The sequence below is a fragment of the Lycorma delicatula genome, chromosome 9 (genome assembly GCF_047948215.1).
Source record: "Lycorma delicatula isolate Av1 chromosome 9, ASM4794821v1, whole genome shotgun sequence".
Classification (NCBI taxonomy): domain Eukaryota; kingdom Metazoa; phylum Arthropoda; class Insecta; order Hemiptera; family Fulgoridae; genus Lycorma; species Lycorma delicatula.
Window position 1 is genome coordinate 57,051,410 of NC_134463.1, and position 26,664 is coordinate 57,078,073.

Here is a 26,664-nt window from a genome sequence, read left to right on the forward strand (position 1 = left end):
AAAAAACTATAAAATATAATTAGTTTTATTACAAAGTTTGGTTGGACCAGTTTAATGAGAATCAAAGTAAATATCTACAAATTTTATAAAAGGGACCCTTTTAATATGATTATTACATGCAATTTAGAAAAATTGGGCTTTATCTAAACAGTAATTATAAGATAACTGCATCAACTAAAATGCAACAAGATTTAAGTTAAGCCTGTTCAGAGGAAAGTAATTAATTGTTTAGAATAAAAATTACAATCATATTAGAAATTCTCAGTTTGCTTGTGAAGCTTTCTCTTTCAAACTCCTGCTATTCATCATCAAAAACTGTTGCATATTATCTTTCAGTAGCTCTAAAGATCAGTCATTCATTCTTGTCGCATTTGATGGTCTGCTGACTGAATAAAAACAATAGATAGATCAACATGTTGAAATGAAGTTAAACTTTTGAAATTATTAACATAGTAATGTTTCCCAACTTTTTTTTCAAAACAGGAGAAGACTATTATTTCACCACAAACTAATCAGTCAATGAGCAAAAAAAATAATTTCTTGTCTAGGGAATTATTTAAAATATTATATACATAAGGTTTTTTTTTTACAATTATAAAATTATTAAAATAGAAAACTAACTATAAGATTTTGCTAATGATATTGTAGCTAATGCAGATACAAGTGGAACTGCTATAAGGCCTCCTTCTAATTTGAAAATCATTTCTTTAAAATTATATGTTGTATTATCAATTGATGTTTGGAATGGAGGCAGTGCAGGCATCCTAAAACCTCCTTTTACTGTGCCTGAAAAAAAGATATGCTGTTGATTTTAAATTCATATTTATACTAATAAGTACTAGTATAAACTGATAAATGTTAATATTTATAATCTAACTACAATTTTCTTTATTCAGATAGAAGGTAGTGTGGTGTTCTAAATAGTGTTGGTTACAAAGCAAAATTTTAAATTTATATTTTCAGAACTTACAGTTTCAATATATTTCATTTATATAATTGTTAAAAATTTAAATTATTAAATATTAGGTGACAACTTCCAAATAACGTTTCCTGCTCTTTAAAAGAACAAATTCCTTGATCTTTGAAACTTACTGGCAGCATCTCCTTTGGTGGCTTTGTTGATGGTGACAATTTTAAAAAGGTAATGAAACCTCCTTTATATACAAACAAATGATATATTTGATTTTGTGTTGTATTTTTATTTAATTTATCTTTTTCATTTAATTTTTTAAGTTTGTTAATTTAATTTGTTCAAATTCACAATGATCTTGATATTTATTTGCTGCTTATAAAATCCAGCAAGCGGATAATTAAATGAAGACTTTATTATTTCATTTATATTTTTTCATTCAAATTGCTGAAGTTACTTGTTAACTTCAAATTTTACTTATTGAGCCAAAATATGTATCTAGTAAAAGTAATGAACAAAGTCATTGTAAATAATAAGTGTTTTAAAAAATTAACAACAGTACAGTACAGTAAATTCAATATTTTAAGAAAAACGTGATCAATGAAATAAATTGCATTGTTTGAATCATTTAAAAGTTATGATATTTGACTATTTGCTTGCTAATTGGGGAAGGTTGTTCCATTAGGGAGCTTGAATTAACTCTTGAGCACTATCTAACTTTCTGGAAAAAAAAACTTTTTGTTACAATAATTATAGCTAGTTAACTTAAAATGCCTGGTCAGTAGTAATGTGTTATACCAGCCAGCCTCAATCTCACGAAATATTGTATGGGTGCCCTTTCATCCCATTTTTGTATTCTTAATAACTTCTTAACCATTTTGTGTTCCATGGGTTTGACAGACTCCCAGTTATTGTGTAATGAACAACAAGATCCATACTAAGAATATCACAAGTTATAATATCCTGCAGATATATAATAACCTGGTTATAATAACCTGCAGAGTTGTGCAGTCCATAGTGAGTGGGTGCCTAAATACAAATTCATATCCAACATTACATCCAAATTTACATAATAATATATTCTTTGTTAATTCAAATGTGAACATACTTATTAACAGACTTACTACTGCAGCCACAAAATTAAGTGGCTCTAAATTTTAGCCACTATAAATTTTCAGCAGTCTAGATCCCTTAACACTGTTATTCCAATCTTTTTATATTCAAAACAAGGCCAATTTTAATTCTTTACATGAAATGATAATGACAAGTGATCAACATACTACTTGGTTAGGGCCAATTTAGCAGTTCTGACCTCTGAAATAGTTAATAGTTGCTTCCTAATTTTGTTCCAAAATTTCTTTTACCCTACATATTTACAAAGGTAAAATGTTACATAATTATTAATCAAATTAACAAAGTTTCCATTCCTTTTACAAAGTTACTAAAACTAAATTAAACCAAACAAGTAAATTCACAATAATTAAAATAAAAGTTATAAAAAGTAAATTAAAAGTATTTAAAATAATTTTATTTTATCACACCCAATTAAAAAGTTAAAACTTAACAATACTTATTAAATACGAATTAAAAACTTAACAGTACTGTTAAATTCAATAAAAACAAAAAAAATCATAATTTAAAAGAAAATGAAATATGAAGTAACATAATGAATATACAAATAATAAAATTCTTGTGGAATTAGTTACTTGTAACATACTAACCTGTTTTGAAGTTTCAATCACAGTATGCTTGAAAAGCAAACTTCATTGTTTACATTAGTAAAGAGACTATGATTTAAAATTTTTACTCAGTACAATAGATTTTACAATTGTTATTCAAGAGCAATAGAATGCAATAGAATTGGTAAGAGTAATTGGAAAGAGAAATTTGGAAAAGAATAAAAATATGTGGTGTTTATTATTAACATTAACAATAAATATTATCAACATACCTTAAATAATTATTATTAATAAGTCAATAAAATGCACAATTTTTAATAATAATAATAACAGTAACATAACAACAAATAATTAAAAAATTATGAAACCTATCAGGATTTTACCTAAATTCTCAGCATATTTTACACTTATCACAACAGTTTTATTTTCCATTCTCATTGAAATGATACTCTAATATATCCATAAATATTTAAAGCCATTCTGCTTTGTATATTTTTTAGCTTTCTACAACTTCTTCCTTGCAAGCTAGTGATTTTCATTCCTATTGACTAGAAAATCTTTTGTTAACCTCAAGTCCCTAGTTGATTCTTCTTCTGTATGAAAATTTCTCCTAATAAACTTAATGGCAATGCCAGCAGGCTTCTACAATCTCAGTCATATGGAGAACCCCAGTCATATGGATCGACATTCATCCACATTGACCAACATTTGAATGTACTGTAACACAATTGCCACCTTTTTGAACACATACAATGTATTCTCTTGAAAATTCACTATAAAACTGGAATAACTTTATTCTAACAACTTCACTTTCTTTTTTAATAGACTATTTTCTCTTTATAATTCTTCTACCATTTTTAAACACTCTTAACTTTTTCAACTATTCACTAATTGCCAGTTTATTATCAGTTATAATATGATAAATTCAATCAGTTGAAACTCTACTCTTTCTCTGTCTTCTCATTTTCCTTTAAAGATTACCTGGGAATGAACAGCAAAACCATCCTAAGCACACATATTATTAGCATCATACTTAACTTCCTTCATTCAAAAAGCCTTTAAATCTAACACTCAACAACATGTAATATAAATTTTCTTTATTATTTGAATGAAAAAACAATTGAATAATCTTTTATGTTCATCACAATTAATTTTTATCATTGTAAGTAAATTTTTTTATTACTCTTTATTATTTAGCTTTTCAATGAATACAGCTTACACCTCAAATGTTTAAAAATTTCACAATTCAGATAGAAATTTAAATAAATGACTCAATTTTATGGAACAAAAATAAGCTCCTATAAAAATATTAATATCCTTTATAGCTTTATTGTAACATGAATAAATAGAGTTTATTGGTTTTCATAATCAAACCAGTATACAAATGATAATCCACAGCATTCATCTGTCCGCAATGAAAGCTAATAATCGAGTTATAACATTTTATTAACATACTCCACATCTGGAATAATAAAAATGAAATGGATCTAGTTCAATATAATTCTCTCAAAGCAGAATGAATATTAGAACATGCAATAATCATTTCTCAATCAGATTTCATCTTTGAACATTTAACATTTTTAAATAAGAATTAATCATAATCTCTCGTTCTTTACTATTTTTATTTATTTGTTTTTTTTCTTATGATTGTAACATATTGCTCTCTATTAATAATAATTTTATACGTTGTCTTGAACATTGATACAGGAAGAAGCTATTTTAATTCTAAAATAATTAATAAAATAATGGCTATTGTAAATATTATTATAAAGCTTACCTACAACAATAAACGGTTGCTCAGAGTATTTGTCCATTAAGCCTGTAGCAGCTGTAGTAGATAAAATGATGATAGCATTGCTTGATGCTGATATTAATTTTAGTGTCTTTTCTACACATGTATATTTTATTCTGATATTGCTTAGTATCTATAACAAACATGTTATACAATTAAGTTACACACTAATTATATGCAGTTACAAATAGTTGATAAAAAAGTACTTAATTTATTATGTTGAATAAATTATTCTTTCATTATTGAGAAATATGATTATAATATTATTAGCAGGATATTTATTATCTTTTATATTATGTTTTAACAGTTTGCAACTTTTTAGGTAAAATTTTTTTTATTATCTCTTTAATGACCTAAAAGCTGTATTTTCTAGTATTTATAGTATTTTTATATAGCAGTATTTGAAAAATGTTCAACAACTTTCATTAAAATTGTATCAATTATACACTTAAAATTTGCTACAAATAAATCTGTAAAAAAATAAAAAAAAGGCAATAAAAAAATCTGTAAAAAAGAAAATTTCTAAATTTACAATAATTTTGTCAGTTCTCTAACTATATTGTTAACTACTATCAGTTATCCTACATAATGCAAACCTTCCTCAATGTTCATTCTAAGATATATATATATATAAAATAGCAAGACACATTTTACTTAAAAATATCTTTATTAATCTCTTGGGTTAACCAATCAACTATATAGACATATAAATTAAAAACATTACACTTCACTTCGAATTCTCTAAGCTTCCTCAGATGACCAATACTCATTCATTCACATATCACACAAAATTCTCTTACATATTAAGAAATTAACTGGTCAATTCCTCCTAGATAACAATATTTTATCCCCACCTTTGTTGTAATAGATCCCCCTACTCATACATGATTCATCTTATCATTCTGTGTCAATTATAGAGTATATTTGTTATAAATAACGAACATATTACTCATTATAAATAATGAACATGAAATAGTTTTAAATAAATTAAATTCTTATTGTAAAACATTAAAATTTACATTTGAAATGGAATATAAAGAAAAATAAATTATTTAGATAAATATTAAAATAAATAAAAACAATCAAATAACTGGACTACAAAAAAAATACCTCAAATGAAATCATTATAAACAAAAATTCTAACCTTCCTTGGTCCCAAAAAAATTAATATTTTTAAAAACATGATAAATAGAGCAATAAAATACATAAATTATAAACAGGAATTGTATAATGAAATAAATAGTATAAAAAATATATCTATAAAAAATGGATATTGTACATCATTAATTGATAATATATAAGTATAAAAAATATAATTCAGAATTTTTCAATAACACAAACATTACTTAATACCCATAAATAAAAATAGTGAAAATATTTGTAAAAAATACTCCTACACAAATAAAATTATAGAAAACTTGATTGATGCATAAATTAAAAAGTAAAAAATAAATGTGATTCTTCTGGTATTTATAAAATAATGCAACAATTGCAAAAAGATATGTACTGGTAAAACGAATAGGTTCTTTAAAGATAGATTTAATAAATATTTTAGATCATTTAAAAATAGAAAAATGGGTTTCTCAAGTGTAGCTGACCATTTAATAAGTAATAATAATAACTAGTTTAAAAATTATCAAAAAAGTAAATATTGAACATGAAAATAGTAATAACAAATTAGAAATTCTAGAAAAATTGTATATACATAAATGTAAACGTTAATTCAGCCTTATAAATCTGCAAACCGAATTTGATGGGGATATTCTTATTAAAATTGTTTAAGTTGGCATGCAATGATAAGAAGATATTGATTGATAAATTTATAGTTATTGCAATACTTTTTCATTCTCTTGACTGAACAAATATTTGTTCTGAAATTTTTTAAATGTTTAAAATTTTATTAACAAACAATTATGTGTAAATGTAGACAAGGAAAAATTGATTAAAATAGAAAATATCACTGAATTATCACTGAATATCAGGCTTGAGCCTGAAAATGTTTTGATGAACATAAAAAAGTAAAGGTAAGTGTGTTCTCTAATTCTGTATTTTGAAGAGGCTGAAAAAATATTATTATATTATACATTATTATATTTGCAATCAAATATATAGATTTATATATATATATATAAATAATGTATTTTGCTTACAGCTAAGTCGTGCTCTTTCTCACATCCCAATTGATACTTTTGTTTATCTTCCCATTTATCTCCTGTAAAACCTCTTTTTCTCATACCCTCCACAACACCATCCAACCACTGGTTTACAGGTTACCTTCTTCTTCTCTGCAGTTCAACATTTTATAGGTCATCTATCTCTCTACCCATCTCTACCCATTTCTTCACAAATGTCCATCCATTTTATACTTTTTTCTTCAGTACCTTCCAATACATCCATTTTTTAATCCATCCATCTCATAATCTCTTTTATTACATACATCTAAACTGGAGCCATACTTCTTCTCAAGAAATCTATCTGGCTTGCTAAGATCTTCTTTGTATTTCTTTCAGTTAACTCCCAACACCATATGTAAGCACATATTTTTTTATTGAACTTCTGATTTTTCTTTTAAATCATTCAAAATCTCTTTAATCCCAGAACTGAATTTAACATCTATGTAACCTTTTTCCATTATGCAATCCTGCTCTCTTTTCTTTTTGACTATCACTTTCCTTAAGTATTATCGCCTCAAAGTACTTCATCAGTCGCATACTTCTATCATTTTGTATTTTATTTGTAAATATTAGTCCTTGGACCTCTATCACTAAATTCTTTGTTTTATTAGAATATATAGTTAATAAATTTTACAAATTTTGTTAATAAATTGCACAAACTGCATGCTTATTTTTTAAATGTATAGTATTTGTTTACTTATACAAAACTGCAAACTATTCAAATAAATTTATTAAATTTTATCAAACTGTAAATAAAAGCATATATATCAAACACATTGAAATCAGTATGTTTCCATTAGATGCTTATTAAATATGTGAATTTGTTTCTTGATTTTTAAGTAAATCAAGAGGACTTGAGTAAATTAAATTTTAGGACAAAATTGTCATTGTTGCGATCAAAAATTGTTTTGTTGTATGAGGATTGTATTTTTGGTGTTTAAACACTCAATCAAGTAATGATCTGAGTGCATAGTATAATTGAACTTAGATATAGAAGAGTTTGGCCTTCTGACAGATGCCAAACTGATAACAGTATTGTGTTAACAAATTTAGAGGCTCTAAAAGATAACCTCTGGAAAAGCCCATCAGGGCTAGTAATGGCGAGAGTGGTGTGGTGATTGAGATTGTCACAAGGTGGCTGTCTTCCCCTAACATTATCAGGATGTAAGTAAAAGCCTATTTATCAAACACATTAAAATTGATTACCTTCATATATAACTTTATGCAATCATTATTAAATTTTCTAAAATTAATTAATTTATTTTGAAATGAATAGAGATAAGAGGGTGATGTAGTAAATAGAGATAGAGGGAGACTCTTATATCATCAAATTCAAAATTTATTTCCTGGCTCACTAAATACATTTGTTGAGCACACATTTAATTCATTAACTTGCTACAAATAAACAAAAAATATCTTTTCTATCCCAAAATTTCTTAATTTAATTTCTTTCTAGCCTGGTAGAAATTGGTAGTGTATAAAAAGGCCATGTCTGACTGGGATTCAAACTGGGACCTGCACACGAAATGCTGAGGTACTACCTACTCAGCCATAGAGGTCAGTCTTTTAAATGAAAAGATTAAGACCAACAGTGACAATAAAAGTGAAAATACGCTGCATGATGAACTTATTCTTATGAATCCTTTACTCACAGCTTAATTTTAAAATTCTGGTGCGGTGTCAAGTACATGGTTATTACGTTATGTAGTCTGGAAGGTAGGTGCAATCCCAGTCTTGGTATCAATCCAAAAATTGTTACCTTGGCATTTTTCATACACTATTAAATTGATATACCTCATTATAAAAACTATAAGTATATTTTAATTGAACATAATTTTGTCATAAATCAGCATAAATAAATAGCATGAATGTGTACTGATATAGTAAAAAAAATTATTGGATTTTAGTGTAACAGTTTGCATAAATGAACTAAGATTGTAATGTACTTCCAGATCTACTGACATTCAGGTAATGTTATGGTATACCACTTTGGTTTTGTATGTTAACTGTAATCTGAAAAGAAGCTTTGCTTGTTTCTTGAAAATCATTTACAAAGTGATTTCTAATAGCTTTCTTAATATTAGAATCATTAACATAAATAAAATGAATAAATGAGATATATCTAGTAATATTTTATTCAATAATAAAATGAAAAAAAAAATTTATTTCAATTGCAGTTATATAAATTATATGTGTAATTTAGAAAACTGCAAATCATATCAGCAAAACCAGATGCTTCTTTAATTTAAATAACTAATTACGTTATTTTATTATTCTTATTTATTAAAATTATTTTTCTCCTTACTTTTTTCATTTAGTACTTAAAAATTTTTAATTAATATTTTGTTATTTATATTATAAATTAATGTTATTATTTAAATTTTATAAAATATTCTAATGAAATGGGATCACTCCAAAACTACTAAACATGCATAAATAATAGAACATGAAAAACACTATGTTTAACTATTTTTTCTTTCCTTTAACTTTGTGCGCAATTTAAATTTATATAAATTTTGCAGGAGTCAGCATATATTACTAATTTGAATTATGACAAAGCCATGTACATGATTTCTATTGTAAATGTTTTTACCTTGCTAGCTAATTTAATGAAATTGTCTTCATACATAATACTATGTACATTAAAATATTTTTTGTTTATAAATCAAATATTTTCAACTGTTTGTTATTCTAATTATTTTTGAAATTTCAGTATTAGTGTTATAATCTACAATTGTGATACAGTGTGTCGATCTTCATGGCAGAGTGGTTAGCATTTCTGCCTTTTGTCCAGAGGTCCTGGGTTTGAATCCCAGTCAGGAATACCATTTTTTCATACGCTGCAAAAATTCCATTTTCATATCCCACAAGCTTCAAGCTGTGGCAAAATCAACAAAAAGTTTATTTTTGTTCAAATTATTTGCTTTATAAAAATCTTATGCAGTTATTTTTAAATGCTCTATCTAGCTTCAAAATCTGACTTGGAAAAAACATTTGTTTTTCTTTGAACATTTGCTTTGATTTGTTTTTCTTATATAATAACTGTTATAATTATTAAATGTAATTTTATATTACCTGTATTTTACATAAATTTTCTTTTCATAATTAATTTTTATGCTTACATTAACAAATTTATTTTTCTACTCGTGTCCATTTCATGCATAAATTTTAGATTTTTATTATAATTATTTATTTAATTTACCAGTATTAAGTTTTCATAATTTAATGTTGGGTTGTATAAAATGAAATATCATTTTTAACAAGCTATATTAATTCAAACTGATAAAGAAATTGAATTTTAAAGAAAAAATAAAGATTTGGTATTTATAAAGATTTGGAAGTCGAGAATTACAGTGTTCAAGTCCTAGTAAAGACAGTTATTTTTACATGGATTTGAATACTAGATCGTGGTGGATACCAGTGTTCTTTGGTGGTTGGGTTTCAATTAACCACACATCTCAGGAATGGTCGAACTGAGAATGTACAAGACTACACTCATACATATCATCCTCATCCATTCTCTGAAGAATTATCTAAACGGTAGTTACCGGAGGCTAAACAGGAAAAAGAAAAAAAGAAAAGTACTAGGTAGCGCACAAAACTTTATAATGCACTTGAAATAATAAATATTAAAAGAAAATATACTACAGCTTGTTTTAATAGTAAATGATTTTATGTAAATGAAAGTACTGAAGATGAAACTATTTTTTTAATTCCCATCACTTCCTTAAAAAAAAAAATAAAATAAGAAAAAGTATTCGTTTACAAGAAATTATAATTGCTAATAAAGAGCAAAAAAACACGAATATTAGAAAAGTGTTGTAAATGTGGCATCAAGGATTTGTTACATAAAAAAGAATAAATTCGATTGGTAAAATTTTTACTCTACGATTAGAACTATTTGAACTGATGATGAAATAAAAAAAAGTTCATTTAATAATATAAAAAGTGTGTTCACGGATACGATAAAAATCGAGGGTTACAATTAAAAAGGAATAAGTGCAATATTAAATCACGGAACTTCGATTCGTGAAGGTCATTATACTAGGTTTTATTAAAAATGCTGTATGAAGTTAATGATATGACTATCAACAAAAAAAAATTAGCCAAGACATTAAGAAAATATATATTTGTTTGTTCTTTAAAGGCAATAAATTTTAATAATAAATTCATAAGATAACAATCAGTAATTCATAAAAAAAAAAATTAAAGAATCTAACAAAATGCAGATATAAAAAAAAATTACAATGAAATTGTAAACCATATGGTAAGAGTCTCACACATATTTCTTTCATTTAACAAAGAAAAATTTCTGTAATATAAATAAAACTTTTTTTAACAAAATGATACTGATATCAAAAAAGGTAAGACTTTTCTATTATAGGTAAAACATTTTTATTACATATTGTACGGAAAAAACATTTCTATTATAAAAATCTGTTATTAATTTCGTTTAAAAAAATACATACTTTTTTTTTAACATTTGTCAGTGTGTGTTAAAAATTACTTTTAAAATGTGCGTATACAAGTATATATATATATATCCAAAAAAATTACAATGAAATTGTAAACTGTATGGTAAGATTCTTGCAGTTATCATTCCTTTCGCTCAATAAATGAAAATTTCTGTAATATAAATAAAACTATTTGTAACAAAATTATACTGATATCAAAAAAAAATTTTGTTTATATCTATGCTGTTCCATAAGTTTTCCTTGACCACAGTCATTCTTTAAGTTTTCTGTATAATGTGAGGTTATTTAGCAATTTTCATGTTACAAATGAGTATGGTGTTGGACTAGGGATAGTGAATGCTATTTTAAAACAATTTAAAGATTCTGGTTCATTTTCACTTCAAAGGTAAGGCAAATATTGCCTAAAAGAAAAGCTAGTCAATACAGAATAGCTCATTAGCGAGAAAAAGTGAACTTGATCCAAAATTATCTGCTGTGGACTTAAATTGAGAATTAGCAATCAGTGGAATAAATTTACATGTGACAACTGTTAAGAAGCAGATGTCTTGCGACTGGATGGAAAGCTCATCAACCAGCTAAAAAGCAGCTTTTAACACCAGCAATGTGCAAAAGAGGCTCTTGTGGCCAAAGCACATGCTAACTGAAATAAAGAAGAATGGGAAAATGTTATGTTCAGGGGTAAAGGGTTCCATATGTTAGAAAAGTATCAGATGAAAATACATCACAAGCAAATACATCAAAGCTGATATCCAACAATCAGTTAAACATCTCCAGAAAAAAATATATTTATAATTAAACATGTATGTTTAATGTATTATGTTAGCAAGTAGGCAAAATATAAAGTGTATAATAATTACAATTAATAAGTAATAAATTTATATTAAGTATAAAATTAATTGTAAAATAAAAAGTTAAAAAAAAAAATGGAATTTGCTAATATCTAACTTAACAAACATATATATATATATATTATTTATATACATAGTACTGAATCTTCTTACTTACAAACAAGACAGTAAGTATGATAATACATGTAATTCCTAATGGAAAATCACTCCAATATCGTGTGTATGAAATAACATGAAATAGTTCTAACAACTTGACAACAAAGGTACCTCTTGTTGGTGGTAATCCAATTAAACCTGGTGTCAGTGATATTATTATATTCAATGATGCTCCATTAATAAATCCAGCTGCTACTGGCAATGATATGAAATTAACTACATATTCTGTTAACAGATTGTAAATTTAATCCAAATTTCAATTAAGAAGAAAATATTATACATACATACAAAGTTTACAACAAATTGACTTGTGATTGCTATTGTAAATAAACCACATAATTAGTAAAACCGCCCTCAATTCAAAGATGTGTTGTATTGAAAAATTAAAACGAAATTAATAACATCATCTTGTCAAATCTGACAAGAGTAACACAAAAGTTATCATTAAGGGTCTTTATTACACTTGAAACAATATTGCAGAACTTACCCGATGACCAACCAACCAATTTTAAATTACAATTAAAAATTTCATTAACAAGTACAAACCCATTATACCAAACACACAAAAATGTTTCCTTAAATAAATTCTCCCTAAAGCATAATCCTTTAAGCCTATCAAAAAATCCCAAACCAATTTCCAAATCCCTAATTTCTATACGCCTTGCCACAAACTACCAAAATACCGCTGGTTTAAACTTGCTTATGTGTGGAAAAGGTTATCAGAAAACATATAAACATAAATACTTGTTTTAACATATAGATAAAAAAAAATCCCTTTTGGCATGCTAGAAGGCAGAGGTAGATTTCACCGGTGCTACGTAGGGAATAAAAAAGATTTCCACCTTAAATTAAGGAAAACTTCAAATTTACTCAATACGACAATGGTTACATGTGAAAAAAGTTTCATATGTTCAGCATACGAAAAGTCCCATCTTACAATTCCAGCAACATTTTGGTCATCCCTTGCCGTAAGGGTTGGTGTCATATCAAAAATTGTTTCAGTCAAAGGTTTTAGGAAATGTTTAGGGGACTAACGACTTATTAAGATGTGCCTATAGGGAGGTATGATTTTTTTGTGTTTGAAACCCCATTTTTTCAACCTCCTGGGCCAATGGTTGATGATATTAAAAAACTTTTCTTAGATAAGTTTTAGATCCTTATCCAAAAATAGGAATTTTAAACAAATTCGATATTTTAATTAATAACAAAGTTATAGCGATATTTTGTTTTTTCAAAAAAGCCCCCCCTTTCCATTCGCATGGTCTGATTCTGGACGTTAGCAAACGACCGAGATTTTTGGACGAGTTATTTTTAAGAAACAATTTGAAACTGATTGCGCAAAATTACGGCAGTTATCGTGTCCACAAGAAAGTGAAATATATACAGGTGATTTAAAGAAACGGGAAATTTTGAAAGTTGTGTTGGTAGCCGTGGGCGATTGGTACCACTTGATAAGTGGCGCCAGCCTCTCTAACCTAACCTGCCATTTAGTTGTCATGGATCCTTGGAGTGTGCGCAACGTGCATTTGCTATCAAAGCGTTTTACAAAAACAATGACAGTGTGGAGGGAGCGCGTAGAGAATTTCGCCGTCATTTTAATCTGGGACGGCACGACCGTGTTCCATCAGCACATGCAATTAAAACTTGGATATTCAATTTTGAGGAAACTGGTTTGGCAATGAAAAAGAAATCTCCAGGCCGTGAGCGAACCGTCCGTACACCACAGAATGTTCAAGCTTACAAGATGCTGTCACACGAAGTCCACATCGGTCAATCCGTCGTCTCTCAGCATCTTTACAATTGCATAGTTCAAGTGTACGAAGAATGTTAGTGAAGGACTTGCAATTCCATCCATACAAGTTGCAGATCGTCCAAGAACTGAAACCGAAGATGCAGTTGTGCGAGCACAATTCTGTAATATAATGCTTCAGAAGATAAATGATAACGAAGAGTTTGTTCACGAACTGTGGATGTCAGACGAAGCGCATTTCCACCTCAGTGGATTTATTAACAAGCAAAATTTCAGATACTGGCCACAAGAAAATCCTACGCAGCTACACCAGCGTCCGTTGCACAGCCAGTTAGTGACCGTGCGGTGTGCTATGTCATCTTACTTTGTTATAGGCCCTTATTTTTTTTGAGGATGACAACGGTCTTGCGTTTACAGTGACGTCGGCTCGTTCGTAGCCGTGCTTGAAACCTTTGTTGTGGAACAACAAAAGAGATTTCCACCAATTCTTAACAAAGCCTGGTTTCAACAAGACGGAGCAACGTCACATACTGCACGAATATCGATGGCAGCTGTACACCGATTGTTTGGACAACGTGTCATTTCACGAAATGGTGACATTAGATGGCCTCCCAGATCACCTGATCTCTCCGCTTGCGATTACTTTTTGTGGGGTCACCTTAAAAGCAAAGTGTTCTAAAGTAGACCTGCTACAACGGAAGAACTAAAGGCATAGATCCGAGAAGCAATTGCGGAAATTCCAATTGAGATGTTATGTCAAACCATGAACAATTTAACGAAGAGTCTTCGTGAGTGTTGACGTAGAATAGGAGGTCACCTGGAAGATGTAATCTTTAAAAAATAAACTAAAATGTATGTATGCTAAAATGGCAACATTTGTACAATTACATGAAATAAAATTCATTTTCAAAAAAAAATTTTTCATTAATGTTATTTAATTTTTAAAATTTCCCGTTTCTTTGAATCACTCTGTATATATATATATATATATATATGTATAAATAAACATTTGAGCTGACGGTGTTTTTGGTGTCTGGAGGGCTGTGAAAAGCGAAGATATATCGAAATTTTCCGGAAGTCGAATCATGCTATCCATTACAATAGATAGTTTTTTTATGAAATCTACCTAAAACATTAGATTGTTCAAAAATATAACGAAATAAACTATTTTGTAATTTGGTGGTTTTCCCGTTAACTACCCCTTAAAGTTGGATAATTCATTCCGTCTGCAAAATAGATATTTTACATAAAAATAAAAAAAATTATTTTTAATTATTAAAGATCTTTTACTGATTTTGAATAAAATTCCATTTGAAACCATGACCTCATTTATATTAAATAACACGTCATTATTTTCAAGTCATTTAAATATAAAGTGATGCGTTGCTATTAAAATGTAAGCTGCCCTATCCTATTCCTATTGTATCATAACATTAAATTTAAACTTGTTTTCATATTATAATTTATTATATGCTTGACATTACAGATGTATTATTCGTATTTTTTTAATAAATTTTGTTTTTATAAGATAAGCATTTTTAATATTATTACGTTCTATTACATAAAATATTTTATCTCTTTAATTTTTAAATGGCAAATGTAATAATATTTTTTATTACTTTAGAACACTCGTTTATAATTCTATTTTGTAATATGTAGACATTAGAATATAAACAACAAATATACGTATATTGTAACCTTTTATTTCAGGGTTATTATCTTTTTTTCCCTTCGGAACTACCGTAAGGTATTATTACTTCAGAGGATGAATGAGGATATGTATGAATGTAAATGAAGTGCAGTCTTGTACAGTTTCAGATCGACCAGTTCTGAGATGTGTGGTTAATTTAATCCCAATCAACGAACAACACTGATATCTAGTATTCAAATCCGTAAAAATGTTATTCCTGCCTTTGCTAGGATTTGAACCATGCGATGAGGGCGTTGGTGGATAATTTTTTTGCAAGTATTTAATGAATGTCTGTTTAAGGAGAGATTCCCAACACCATGGAAGATGGCGAGAGTGGTTCTCCTTCCTAAGGGACTGGCAGAGAGGGCAACTTAATGAGTTACAAGGAATGAGTTACAAGGTTATGGCGGTCGGTATGTCTAATTGGTAGCCTGGGGTAACTTCTCGAAGTTATTCTGGCAAACAGGCTGCAGGAGGAGTTAGAGAACTGGGGGATTCTCGGACAAACAATATGGCTTCCGGAAAGGAAGAAGCTCAGTGGATGCTGTTAAAAAAGAGACAGAAGTGGTAGAGGCGACGGCCAGGGGTCTAGGAACGTGAGGAAGATTTCCCTGGTCGTTTTCCTGAATGTCGCTAATGCATTCAATGCGGTGAGATGGGAGTCCATATTGCGGCAGTTGGAGGAGCAAGGGATTTCACCTTACTTGTTGAGGATGATGTAGTTGTACCTCAGCGGAAGGAACTTGAGTATCACGTTTGAGGAGGAGGAGGCGGAGGAGATCGTCGTGTCCATGCAGGGTTCAGTCTTGGGGCCCATCTTGTGGAATGTGGTGTATGACGACCTACTTCGGCAGGAGTGGCTGCCGGAAGTACAATTCGTGGCATACGCCGATGATTTGACTGTAGTAGTGATGGTGAAGGAGCTGGAGAAGGTGGTGGGGATAGCTACGAGTACCATTGAGAAAATCAAGTCGTGGTTTCAGACGCAGGGGCTGCAACTGCCAGCTAAGAAAACTGAAATTGTAGCAATGACGAGAAGACTGGCGAATACCCTCATTTGCTGTCATGGAGAAATGATCGCCTCGAAGGAAGCGGCAAATACTTAGGAGTGTGTCTCCATAGGTCAAGGAGTTTTCTCACTTCACGTGCAGCAAGTGACCATGAAGGCGGAAAGGATGTCCTCGGCATTGCTGAGAATTATGGCCAATGCTAGGGGTCCTAGGATATTCAAGCGCAGAATGCTGGCGTCTACCGTGGTATCGATGATATTGCATGCAGCACCGGTATGGTGGGAGGCTTTTGGAGTGGGGAGAAATGCCGGGAAATTGAATGGCATTTATAGGAGGCTGGCGCAGCTCTACCGGACGATATCATTGGATACCTCACTGATGGTGGCTGGTATGCTGCCGTTGGACCTGTTGGCCAAAGAGAGAAGAGATAGAGCCACAGATGGTAGAGAGAAGGCGAGGGGCCGCATGCTGGCTGACTGGCAGGAGAGTTGGCGGAGCGCAAAGGAGGGGTACTTACTGGACCTACACTTAGATTCCGCAGGTGGCTGCCTGGGTCAATAGACTGCATGGAGAGGTGGACTTCTGGACGGCTTAGTGGTTGTCGGGTTATGGGTCGTTCGGGGTCTACCTCTTTAGGATCGGAAAGAGGTGCACAGAACTTGCCATTATTGTGATGACGTGGTTACAGTGGAGCACACCTTCTTTGTATGCCCCAGATGGAGGTAAGAGATTCACGTGGCGGTTTGAACTTGCCTGGGGAAGTCATGCGGTTGATGCTCTCTTCCGGTGAGGGATAGATGCGTGTGCCCGCTGGTTTAAAAGGGTGCTACAGCAAAAATTAATGGAGGAGGACTGCGAGGCGGACAACGGAGATGTCGGTTGAGGACGGCGATGGACGCCAGCCTTCAGGGGCGGATGGCGGGGTGCCTAGGCGTTGTCGTCACCGGTGGCTCCCGCGGAACGCGTTTCTTTGTGTGAGACCGACATAGCTGTAGTGTAAATTTTGAACTGTATATATTATTAATTGTAAATATTGAGTGTAAATAATGTCTGAATGTGTTATGTAAATATTAGTATGAATGAGAAGTGTGCCTGTGACGCGGGTGGTGCTCACCCTTCGTGTGGGATTGGGTTTTTAGTGGCTCCCACCGCGAAGGCGGTGAACCCCACACACCCAGTACGTGGGGGCTGCTGGGCGTTTGGTTCAGGCAAATTTTCGCACTTCATACGGAAAAAAAGAAAAAAAAAGGATTTGAACCTTAGAACACTCGACTTCGAAATCAGCTGATTTGCGATGAAGAGTTAACCGTTAGACCAACCTGCGGGTTTACCAATACTACTCTTCAAGATCTGCAAGATCGAATTGTTACAGCGGTGAATTCAATAACCAGGGACCAGTTACCAATAAAAATAATTTGGGACCAATTAAATAAGTGTTATTTATAAATCTCGATTTTTACATCCTTGTACGAAGTAAAGGAAGAATTGCGATTGCGAAAAATTTCGGTTTTCAAATTTCATCGAAAATTTCCATTTGACCATCCCTGAATCCAATTTGACTATTTTCGGCGTGACGTCTGTACGGAAGTATGTGCGTATGCATAACTCAAAAACGATTAGGCGGAAAATTTTTAAATTTTGGATTTAGGGCTGTTGTAACATCCAATTGTGCTCCTCCTCTTTTCATTGCAATTGACTTGACCAAAAGTGTCCAAAAAACAGCCCAAAATCCAAAACATTTGGATTTTGAAGTTTTTATTAACTGCAGTAATAAGCCCTCATTGAGAGCTTTTCAACGATGTAAGTGGTATTTATTTTCATTGGATCCAGAGTTATAGTCAAATGAAATTTTTGGTTCTTACAAGGGGAAGGCATATCGATTTGAATCCAACTTCATTTCCTTTTTTAAAAATGAAAAGTACGTAAAATTTTATTTTACTAATAACCTCTGATTTTTTCAGGTTTTTTTTATTGTTATTATTGAATTACATTTATTATTAAATTTACAAACATTTATTGTAAACTTTTTTTACAATCAGAGGTTAATAATTATTAATAATAAATCAATATAATTACATTAAAAAAAAAAGTTGAAAGAATGATTCACCAGTGCTAAGGAGGGGATAAAAAAATGTCCACCTTAAAGTTAAGAAAAGCTTAGAATTTACTCAGTATGACAATGGTTACATGTGAAAAAATTTTTCACATGTTTAGCATACGACAAGCCCCATCTTACAACCATCAACATTTTGTTCATCCCTTGCTGTAAGGGTTGGTTATATCAAAAATTGTTTCAGACAAAACAACCACTTAAAACCATTTCAATACTGTGCCTATTAAGGATAGGTATGGTTTTTTTTTGTCTTCAAAAGCCCATTATTTCTATCCTTTGGGCCAGTGGTTGGTTATATCAAAAAACTTTACTTACATAAGATTTAGGCCTTCATCCAAAGAATCGCTTGCCAAGTTTCCTCTTCTTTCCCCTCCAAAATTCGGTCGAACTCAGGATCATTTACAAGTTGTCGAATTTGTGGCCCAACAAAAATACCTTCCTTAACTTTTGCAACACTTAATGAAGGAAATTTGTCTCTTATGTACTTAAAGGCCTGTCCTTCTCGGTTCATATTTTTAGCAAAATGTCTCATCAAACCCACCTTTATATGAAGGGGTGGAAGAAGAACATCTTTTGGGTCCACAAGAGGCTTGGCAATGACATTTTTCTTGCTAGAGTTAAGATTTCTTACAGGCCAGTCTGCTTGAATATAATGTGATTTCCTATCCCTACTGTCCCACATACATAAAAAGCAACAGTATTTAGTGTACCTAGTTGCATTCCTAAGAGTACAACGATGACTTTTAGTTCACCGCAGATTTTCCACTTGTGTTCAGCAAATTTGATGTCAGTCTAGGAGGTTTGCCATGTTTGCCTAGTATCCTTCATGTGAACTGCATGATCAACAGGAATAGAAGGAAGACAGACGGTTGCCACTGTGAAGTAATACAGCTTTCAAACTAAGCTTGGAGGAGTCTATAAATAGCCTCTAATCAGTTGGATCATGATTCAGGTTCAAACATTTCATCAAGCCATTAACTTTGTAGCAAACAACAAGATTGTTTTTCTTCTCAAAAAAAGAAAGTAGATCTGTATGATAATGTCTGTATTGTGAGACCTTGACATTTTTTTCATCTTTTTTGTCAAAAACAGAGTCGTGGGATGTGGAAGGTTTGTTGGGTTCTTCTTCCATATTGTCTTCATTTTCTACTTCAAGCTCATAATTTTAAGGTGGAGTAGGAACTGATAAACTATCTGACTGTGGAATAGATCGAATAGCAGATATAAGATTAGGGTATTGAACTGTTCTTCTTTTCTTCATTGACAATCCTGCCTTTATAGGTGGAGTCAAGCAGAAATAGCAGTTATGTATGTAGTTTGAAGGCTTCCGCCAAGCCATAGGCGTAGCAAAAGCCATAGGTCGTTTTTTTATTTTTCAGTTATTCTCATAGTATAACTGAATAAGAGTTGGAACATATATGTGGAGCACATGACATATCCTTGTCCAGTACCTTCGTACCAAAATAATGCTGATAGGCAGTCTTCACAAGAGGTGTCAAATTGCATTTCTGTGATGAAAATGCTATTTCACCACAAATGTAACAAAATTTCTGAATTTACACATTTTCGTGGAATTTTGATTTAACAAATTTTTCACTTCAAAATCACTCGAAAACCAGAAATTCTGCATTAATTAAACACAACAATATGAAACTCACAGTTACATCAAAAGTAATAATGTTTATAACCTACAAACAGCTGGAGAACATAGTGTTTTGTCATTTAACAGGTGTGACAACTCCAAAAACAAAATTAGCCCCAAACTAAAAATGTAGATCGGGTAAAAAATGATATATCATTGTTATCTCCAAACAAAGAGTTAATCGGTCATTTTTATGGTGATTTTTGAATTCAGCAGATAGAAATACATGAGAATAACCTATTTTTGAGTCCAAAACATTTTCATTGTTCGGCAGTGTAATGAGTAAAATGTAACAGTAATTTTAAAATTAGTTTAAACTTATATATATTAGTTTAAATTTATTATAATAAATCATACAATTAGTTAATATCAAAATTTAAATAAGTATAATATATTCACTTTTTGATTTCATGTACGTTTTAAAAATAAAAAACTTTTTAGAAATTGTCAATAGTCCATTTTCTTAATAAAAAAATTTTTTTTGTCTTCAATCATTTGACTGGTTTGATGCAGCTCTCCAAGATTCCCTATCTAGTGCCAGTCGTTTCATTTCAGTATAGCCCCTACACCCTACATCTCTAACAATTTGTTTTACATATTCCAAATGTTGCCTGCCTGCCCAATTTTTCACATCCACCTGTCCTCCAATATCAAAGCAACTATTACAGCATGCCTTAATATGTGGCCTGTAAGTTTGTTTCTTCTTTTAACTATATTTTTCCAAATGCTTCTTTCTTCATCTATTTGCCACAATACCTTTTCATTTGTCACTTTATCCACCCATGTGATTTTAACATTCTCCTATAGCACTACATTTCAAAAGCTTCTAATCTTTTCTTCTCAGGTACTTGCTCGTCCAAGTTTCACTTTCATATAAAGCTATGCTCCAAATATATACTTTCAAAAACATTTTTCTGATGTTTAAATTAATTTTGATATAAGCAAATTATATTTCTGACTGAAAGCTCGTTTTGCCTGTGCTATTTGGCATTTTATATTGCTCCTGCTTCATCCATCTTTAGTAATTCTACTTCCCAAAAAGCAAAATTAATGGAGAATTTAAGAAAAAAATTATGTTTATCTGATCTTGCTTTTGCTCCTTGTTAAGCATCTTCAGAGCCTCTCATTGAGGATGATGGGATGTTTCATCGCTACAAGACATGGTGCTGATGTTTGAGTTTGATTTAGAATATGGTTTTTAAAATCTCTATTAAAAACAAAATGCTTGATAAATAAGTAATTAAATTTACATACTCTTCAAAAATATTATAAAAACCAAAACTGAGTTACAACACCAGTGGTACATCTGGTGAACAACCTGTATGCCTTCCAGTAGTCTCTTTGCTAACATAGAGCAAAACAACTACCATAGTGTAAGCACTAAGGAAACTTCTTCACACTAGGCATAAAAAATTACTAACAAAAATCACAATATACACACCAAATTAATAGCAAGCTCAATCCAAACGTAGTGCATCAGTTATTTAAATACTATTATACCCTATTTAAATAACTGATAATAAATCAATGGATTTCAAAAAGTGTGTTACATAAATTGTTGATAGCTTGCTGTCTTAATACTCAAACTTGTAGAAGAACTTGTTAAATTGGTGGTGGTTATTGGTAGGGTGAATGCACCAGTTACTGACCACTTCAAAAAAAATATATAAAACTAAGATCTTATCATTATGTTTGTAAACGTCCGTTCATTCAATATTTACTCAAAGGTTTTTAAGATTAAGGAAATTTCATTTAACAGTCTAATGAGAGTTTGGTAATCGCAGGGAATTTTTATTTTGATACTACTGGGAATATGGCAGCTGAATCAGTGTCACTACTACATGTGCCCAAGGTAAGAAACTTTTATATCCTCTTACATACACTTTATATTTTGTCATTTCAGTGTTTCTGAGTGGTTTTCTATACTGAAAAATTATGAGAATTTAATTGAAATAACTGTTTTTTAAATAATATTAATTAAAATAATCATACAGCATAGTCAGATTTTGGATCATTATTATTACCTTTGCACCAGTACTCAACCAGCTAGTTGGATATTGGGTTTTGTTTATTTTTTTGGCTCCCATTTTAATTGGACTGGCTTTATTATAAAAAACATATGGATCTCCCAATACAATATTTCCTTGTTCCAGTATCCAACCAGTGGTCAGGTACTGTGCAAAATGCTGGTCGGAAGTTGGTACAGTCAGCTAATCTTTACAATTATTGGTTTCAGATGCCGAAAAAGTATATAATTGATCATTTAGCTAATAAAGTGTGAAATGGAGCTAAGATTCAAGAAACAGAAAGGAAGTACAACCTTCCTCATGCCGTAATGATGGATAAATTAAAAGAAAAAAGTTCCTTATTTGCCAGGAAAGGTTCTTCAACAGTTTTAACAAATAATGAAGTAGGGCCCAGGTTTTGTTTTTGAATTTTAATGAGCAGTTACTAAATACGAGGTGCGACAAAGGGAGAAGGTGCGAAGTAATAAGACTGATGTGAAAAAAATGCTGCTTACCGTTTTAGTCATGTTTAGTGTTGTCTCCTTCAAAGTAGTTCCCCTCTGATTGCACACACTTATTCCACCGCTTCTGCCATTGATGGTAACATTTCTGGAACTCATCTTCTGTAATATCCTCCAAGACCCCCGTCAAAGCTTTTTGGACATCTTGTGTTGTTTGAAAATGGTGTCTCTTGACCGCCATTTTGACTCTTGGAAATAGAAAAAAAGTCGCACGGAGCGATATCTGGTGAATAAGGTGGCTGTGGTAGTACTGAAATATGATTTGAGGTTAAAAATTGCTGTACTGACAGAGCAGTATGGGATGGCGCATTATCGTGATGCAGAATCCAATTATCAGCAATGTTGGCACGGACATGAAGAACTCGTTTACGAAGTCTTTCTAAAATTTCTTTGTAGAAATATTGGTTAACTGTTTGTCCAGGAGGCACCCACTCTTTATGAACAATTATCTTGGAATCGAAGAAGCACACAAGCATGCATTTCACTTTTGACTTTGACATGCGAGCTTTTTTTGGTCTAGGTGATCCCTTTGAGCACCATTGCGAACTTTGGCGTTTTGTCTCTGGATCGTATTGAAAAAACAAACCTTCATCACCAGTGATAACACGACTCAACAAATCTGGATTGATTTCCGTTTGCTCTAACAGATCGGCTGCCACATTTTTCCGTGTTTCTCGCTGTTGTGTGAAATTTTTGGGGACCATTTTTGCACAAATCTTTCTCATACCAAGATCTTCAGTTAATATTAGACGAACCGTTTCTCGATTGATGTTGAGTTCTTCCGCAATCATTTTCACGGATAATCTTCGATCAGATAGTACGATTTCACGCGCCCTGTTCAAGTTGACAAATTTCCGTGGGGTTGATGGTCGTCCACTGCGGTCTTCATCTTCAACATTCGTTCTGCCTTCATTAAAAATTTTATGCCACCGAAAAACTTGAGCTCTTGACATAACCTCCTCTCCAAAAGCCTTCTGAAGCTTACCATAAGTTGTCGTCGCGATTTCACCCAATTTAACGCAAAGAGAAACGGCAAAGAAACCGTTGCGCAATATTTTGCGGTTTCATTTCTGTGACGAGACACACAAACACGTGTTCACTTATTACAGCACAACTCACAACTGAGCAGTTGCATCAATGTGCCGCCTGGATTAGAAGTAGCTTATAGACCAAGGTCAAAGATGGTGTGCCTTCGCAAGCTGCAGGGTTGCCACATCTTGCAAAGAAAAATCAGTCTCATTACTTTATTGTCTCACCTCGTATATGCATATTTAAATTTTTTAGTTATGTAAAGTTTTTTAATTACCCTATTGTTCATTCTTTGCAGGAAGAAGAGCTTCTTCATCCCTGGCTAAGGCCAATGGCTAAACATGAAATTCTAGTTGAACCAAGACAACTAGTTGATGCTGTAGAGGAAATATTGAAAAAAGATGGAAGACCCAGCCCTTTCACTGAGGGAACACCTAAAAGGAAGAGGTTAGAATTTTTCTTCAATTGCCACCCAGATATTTCTCTTTGAAAGCCAGAAGCTCTTGGCATTGCAAGATCTCTGGTTATTGAAAGAGCTATTAAAAAAATGGCATGATGATGAAGCACCATATTATTGAGCAAACAGGAATCACTGATTTGCTTAAGATCCTAGTAGAATCATAAATGGGGACAAGTCAGAGTTCCAAACTAATCATAACATAAAGGCCTAATAATAGGGCCTAAGGGTTTTAAAGATTTATATGAAGTACAAGGCAGTAAAAAGGAGTGTATAATGGTAATGGTGACATTCGATGCCACTGGAAATATGGCACCTTCTTGCATTGTTTTCCCTTGGGAAAGAATACCAGCTGAAATAAATCAAAAAACCTTGACTGGTCACTGGGAAGACCAAAAAAGGGTGGATGACTTCATCAGTATTTTATGGATATGTAGCAAATAATTTGTTACCTTTTCTAAAAAATAAAAATACCAGCTTTCCAGTCTGTATTTAATTAATGGTTACAAGTCATAAGTTATGAAGTTGCATTGCTCTGTAAAGATAGTGATATAATTTTGTACTCATTGCTTCCCAATCCCACGCAAATTCTCCAAACCAGCAGATGCGTTGTTTTCTGACCTATTAAATGTGCTTGGAAAAAGATGGTTTCTGACTGGCAGAAAAAGACTGGGAACAGATCAGTTACAAAGACCAGTTTTGCTCCTTTGATAGAAGGTCCTTCACAAGCAGTAACAAAAGATATTTTGCAGAAGCGATTTGAAAAATGTGGAATTTACTTATTTAATAAAGAAAATATTAACTACAACAAATTTTTAACTCATGATTTTAGGGTAGTTGAGAAACCATGCCAGCTAAAAACTGAAAATTTATTGTTCCATAGTCTATGTCATCCTCTTCACGGATTCAAGAGTTCTGCAGTAGTGGTGAAGAATGGTGTGGAGATGAATCTGCAAAAGAGCTTTTTTACATATGGAATAAAATTAAAAACTATATCTTATCACAAAACAGGTCTAAGTTCCATCAAGCAGTAACCATTCTGACCTGCCTCAAGGGAAGCCTACAAAAATCTCAAGCACTGTCACTGCTGAAAAGCCAATTCCATCAACTACTAACTGTCCTGATTTGGCATAAGGAAATTCTATTGAAATTCTACTGAACTTTCTACCTTAAATAACTTTGATGTTCCATCAAGCAGCAAGCATCATGACCCTTTGGAAGATGGTCCAATAACTGATGAACTTCCTTTTTTTACTAATCTTGACATTTCAATAATCAGTAAACATCAGACGTAATGATGACTGTTCTCTGTCTGGATAAAGTGGATCAATTCAGCTCCGATAGTGGTTCAATTGAAACCAACCAGTAACTAAAACAGGCAGTTAAATAAAGAGGTTGGTCAATTTCAAGAAGCATCCCTACCTAAACCAAATATGACCTGTGTCACACCTAAAGCCAGTAAGCCTCCAACAAATTCAATCAGCCTAGCCTTTGCTGACTGTGTGGTTTGGCCTGTCCAGTCCCCAGTAAAAAAAGGAAAGAAAAGCCTTACAAAAAAATCAAATTCCAGATGCTATAGGGGCTGGAACTTAAGTCGAATACTGGGAAAAATCAAAACAAAATTAAACTATTAAACAAAGAGAATAAAAAGAAAAATACTTGAGAGATAGAAAAAAATAGAAGGAGAGTTCAAATGGAAGCAAACAGAAGTAAAAAATGAGAACATGAAAATGATAGAAAACTTTTGAACCAAAACATGAACAATGAATGACTTATTGGACCTAGAACACCTACAGACTGAAGAACTTGAGAGCATTTCATTGAAGGATGATTACGCTTTAATAGAATTCAAATTTGAAGCAGGAGACAATAAAGGTTATTATGTTAGACAAATTTTAAGTGTACAGAGAAGTGAAATTTCAGTTTTGCGTCTATTAAAAAGTAAGAAATGTGGCAACAAATTCATTGTTGAGAAACTGAAGAATTTAGTTCCATGAAAGTGTTGTTTTTTAAACCTTCATATATTACCCTGTGTTACATGGAACTATAATTTAAGGTTTGATAGATTATACAAAATTATTTTTTAAATATTAAAGTCAATATATTTATTTCATGAATAGTGAAGTTGTGGTCAGTAATTGGGAAAAGTAGTCGATTATTGGTGATTTTGTAATTTCACAAAAAAAAAAATCTAAAACCCAATTTCAAGCAGTAACAGCTAAAAAACAGAGCTTGCCATAATTTAATATAAAGTTAATATTTTCGAATTATATTATGATATTTCTTTATAATTGAATGGTTAAATTATATCAAAATTTAAAAGTTTAAAAAGTTTAACTTGCTGGAAATTGGTACATTCATCCTAGTTATTAACTGAATACCTAGAACAAACACACTGTAACAATACATTTA

The 26,664-nt window shown here is 31.4% G+C and overlaps 1 protein-coding gene and 1 pseudogene across 1 annotated transcript; one reads left to right on the forward strand and one right to left on the reverse strand.

The window, feature by feature from the left end:
* Positions 1-616: 616 nt before the first annotated feature.
* LOC142330662 (sodium-independent sulfate anion transporter-like) lies at positions 617-19,108 on the reverse strand. Its single transcript, XM_075376107.1, has 4 exons — positions 19,033-19,108; positions 12,036-12,259; positions 4,367-4,514; positions 617-786 (listed from the first exon to the last, which is right to left on the reverse strand). Exons 1-4 carry the CDS (start codon positions 19,106-19,108, stop codon positions 617-619), a joined length of 618 nt encoding a protein of 205 aa, XP_075232222.1.
* Positions 19,109-22,475: 3,367 nt separating this feature from the next.
* On the forward strand, positions 22,476-25,411 carry LOC142330663 (uncharacterized; annotated as a pseudogene).
* Positions 25,412-26,664: the final 1,253 nt, after the last annotated feature.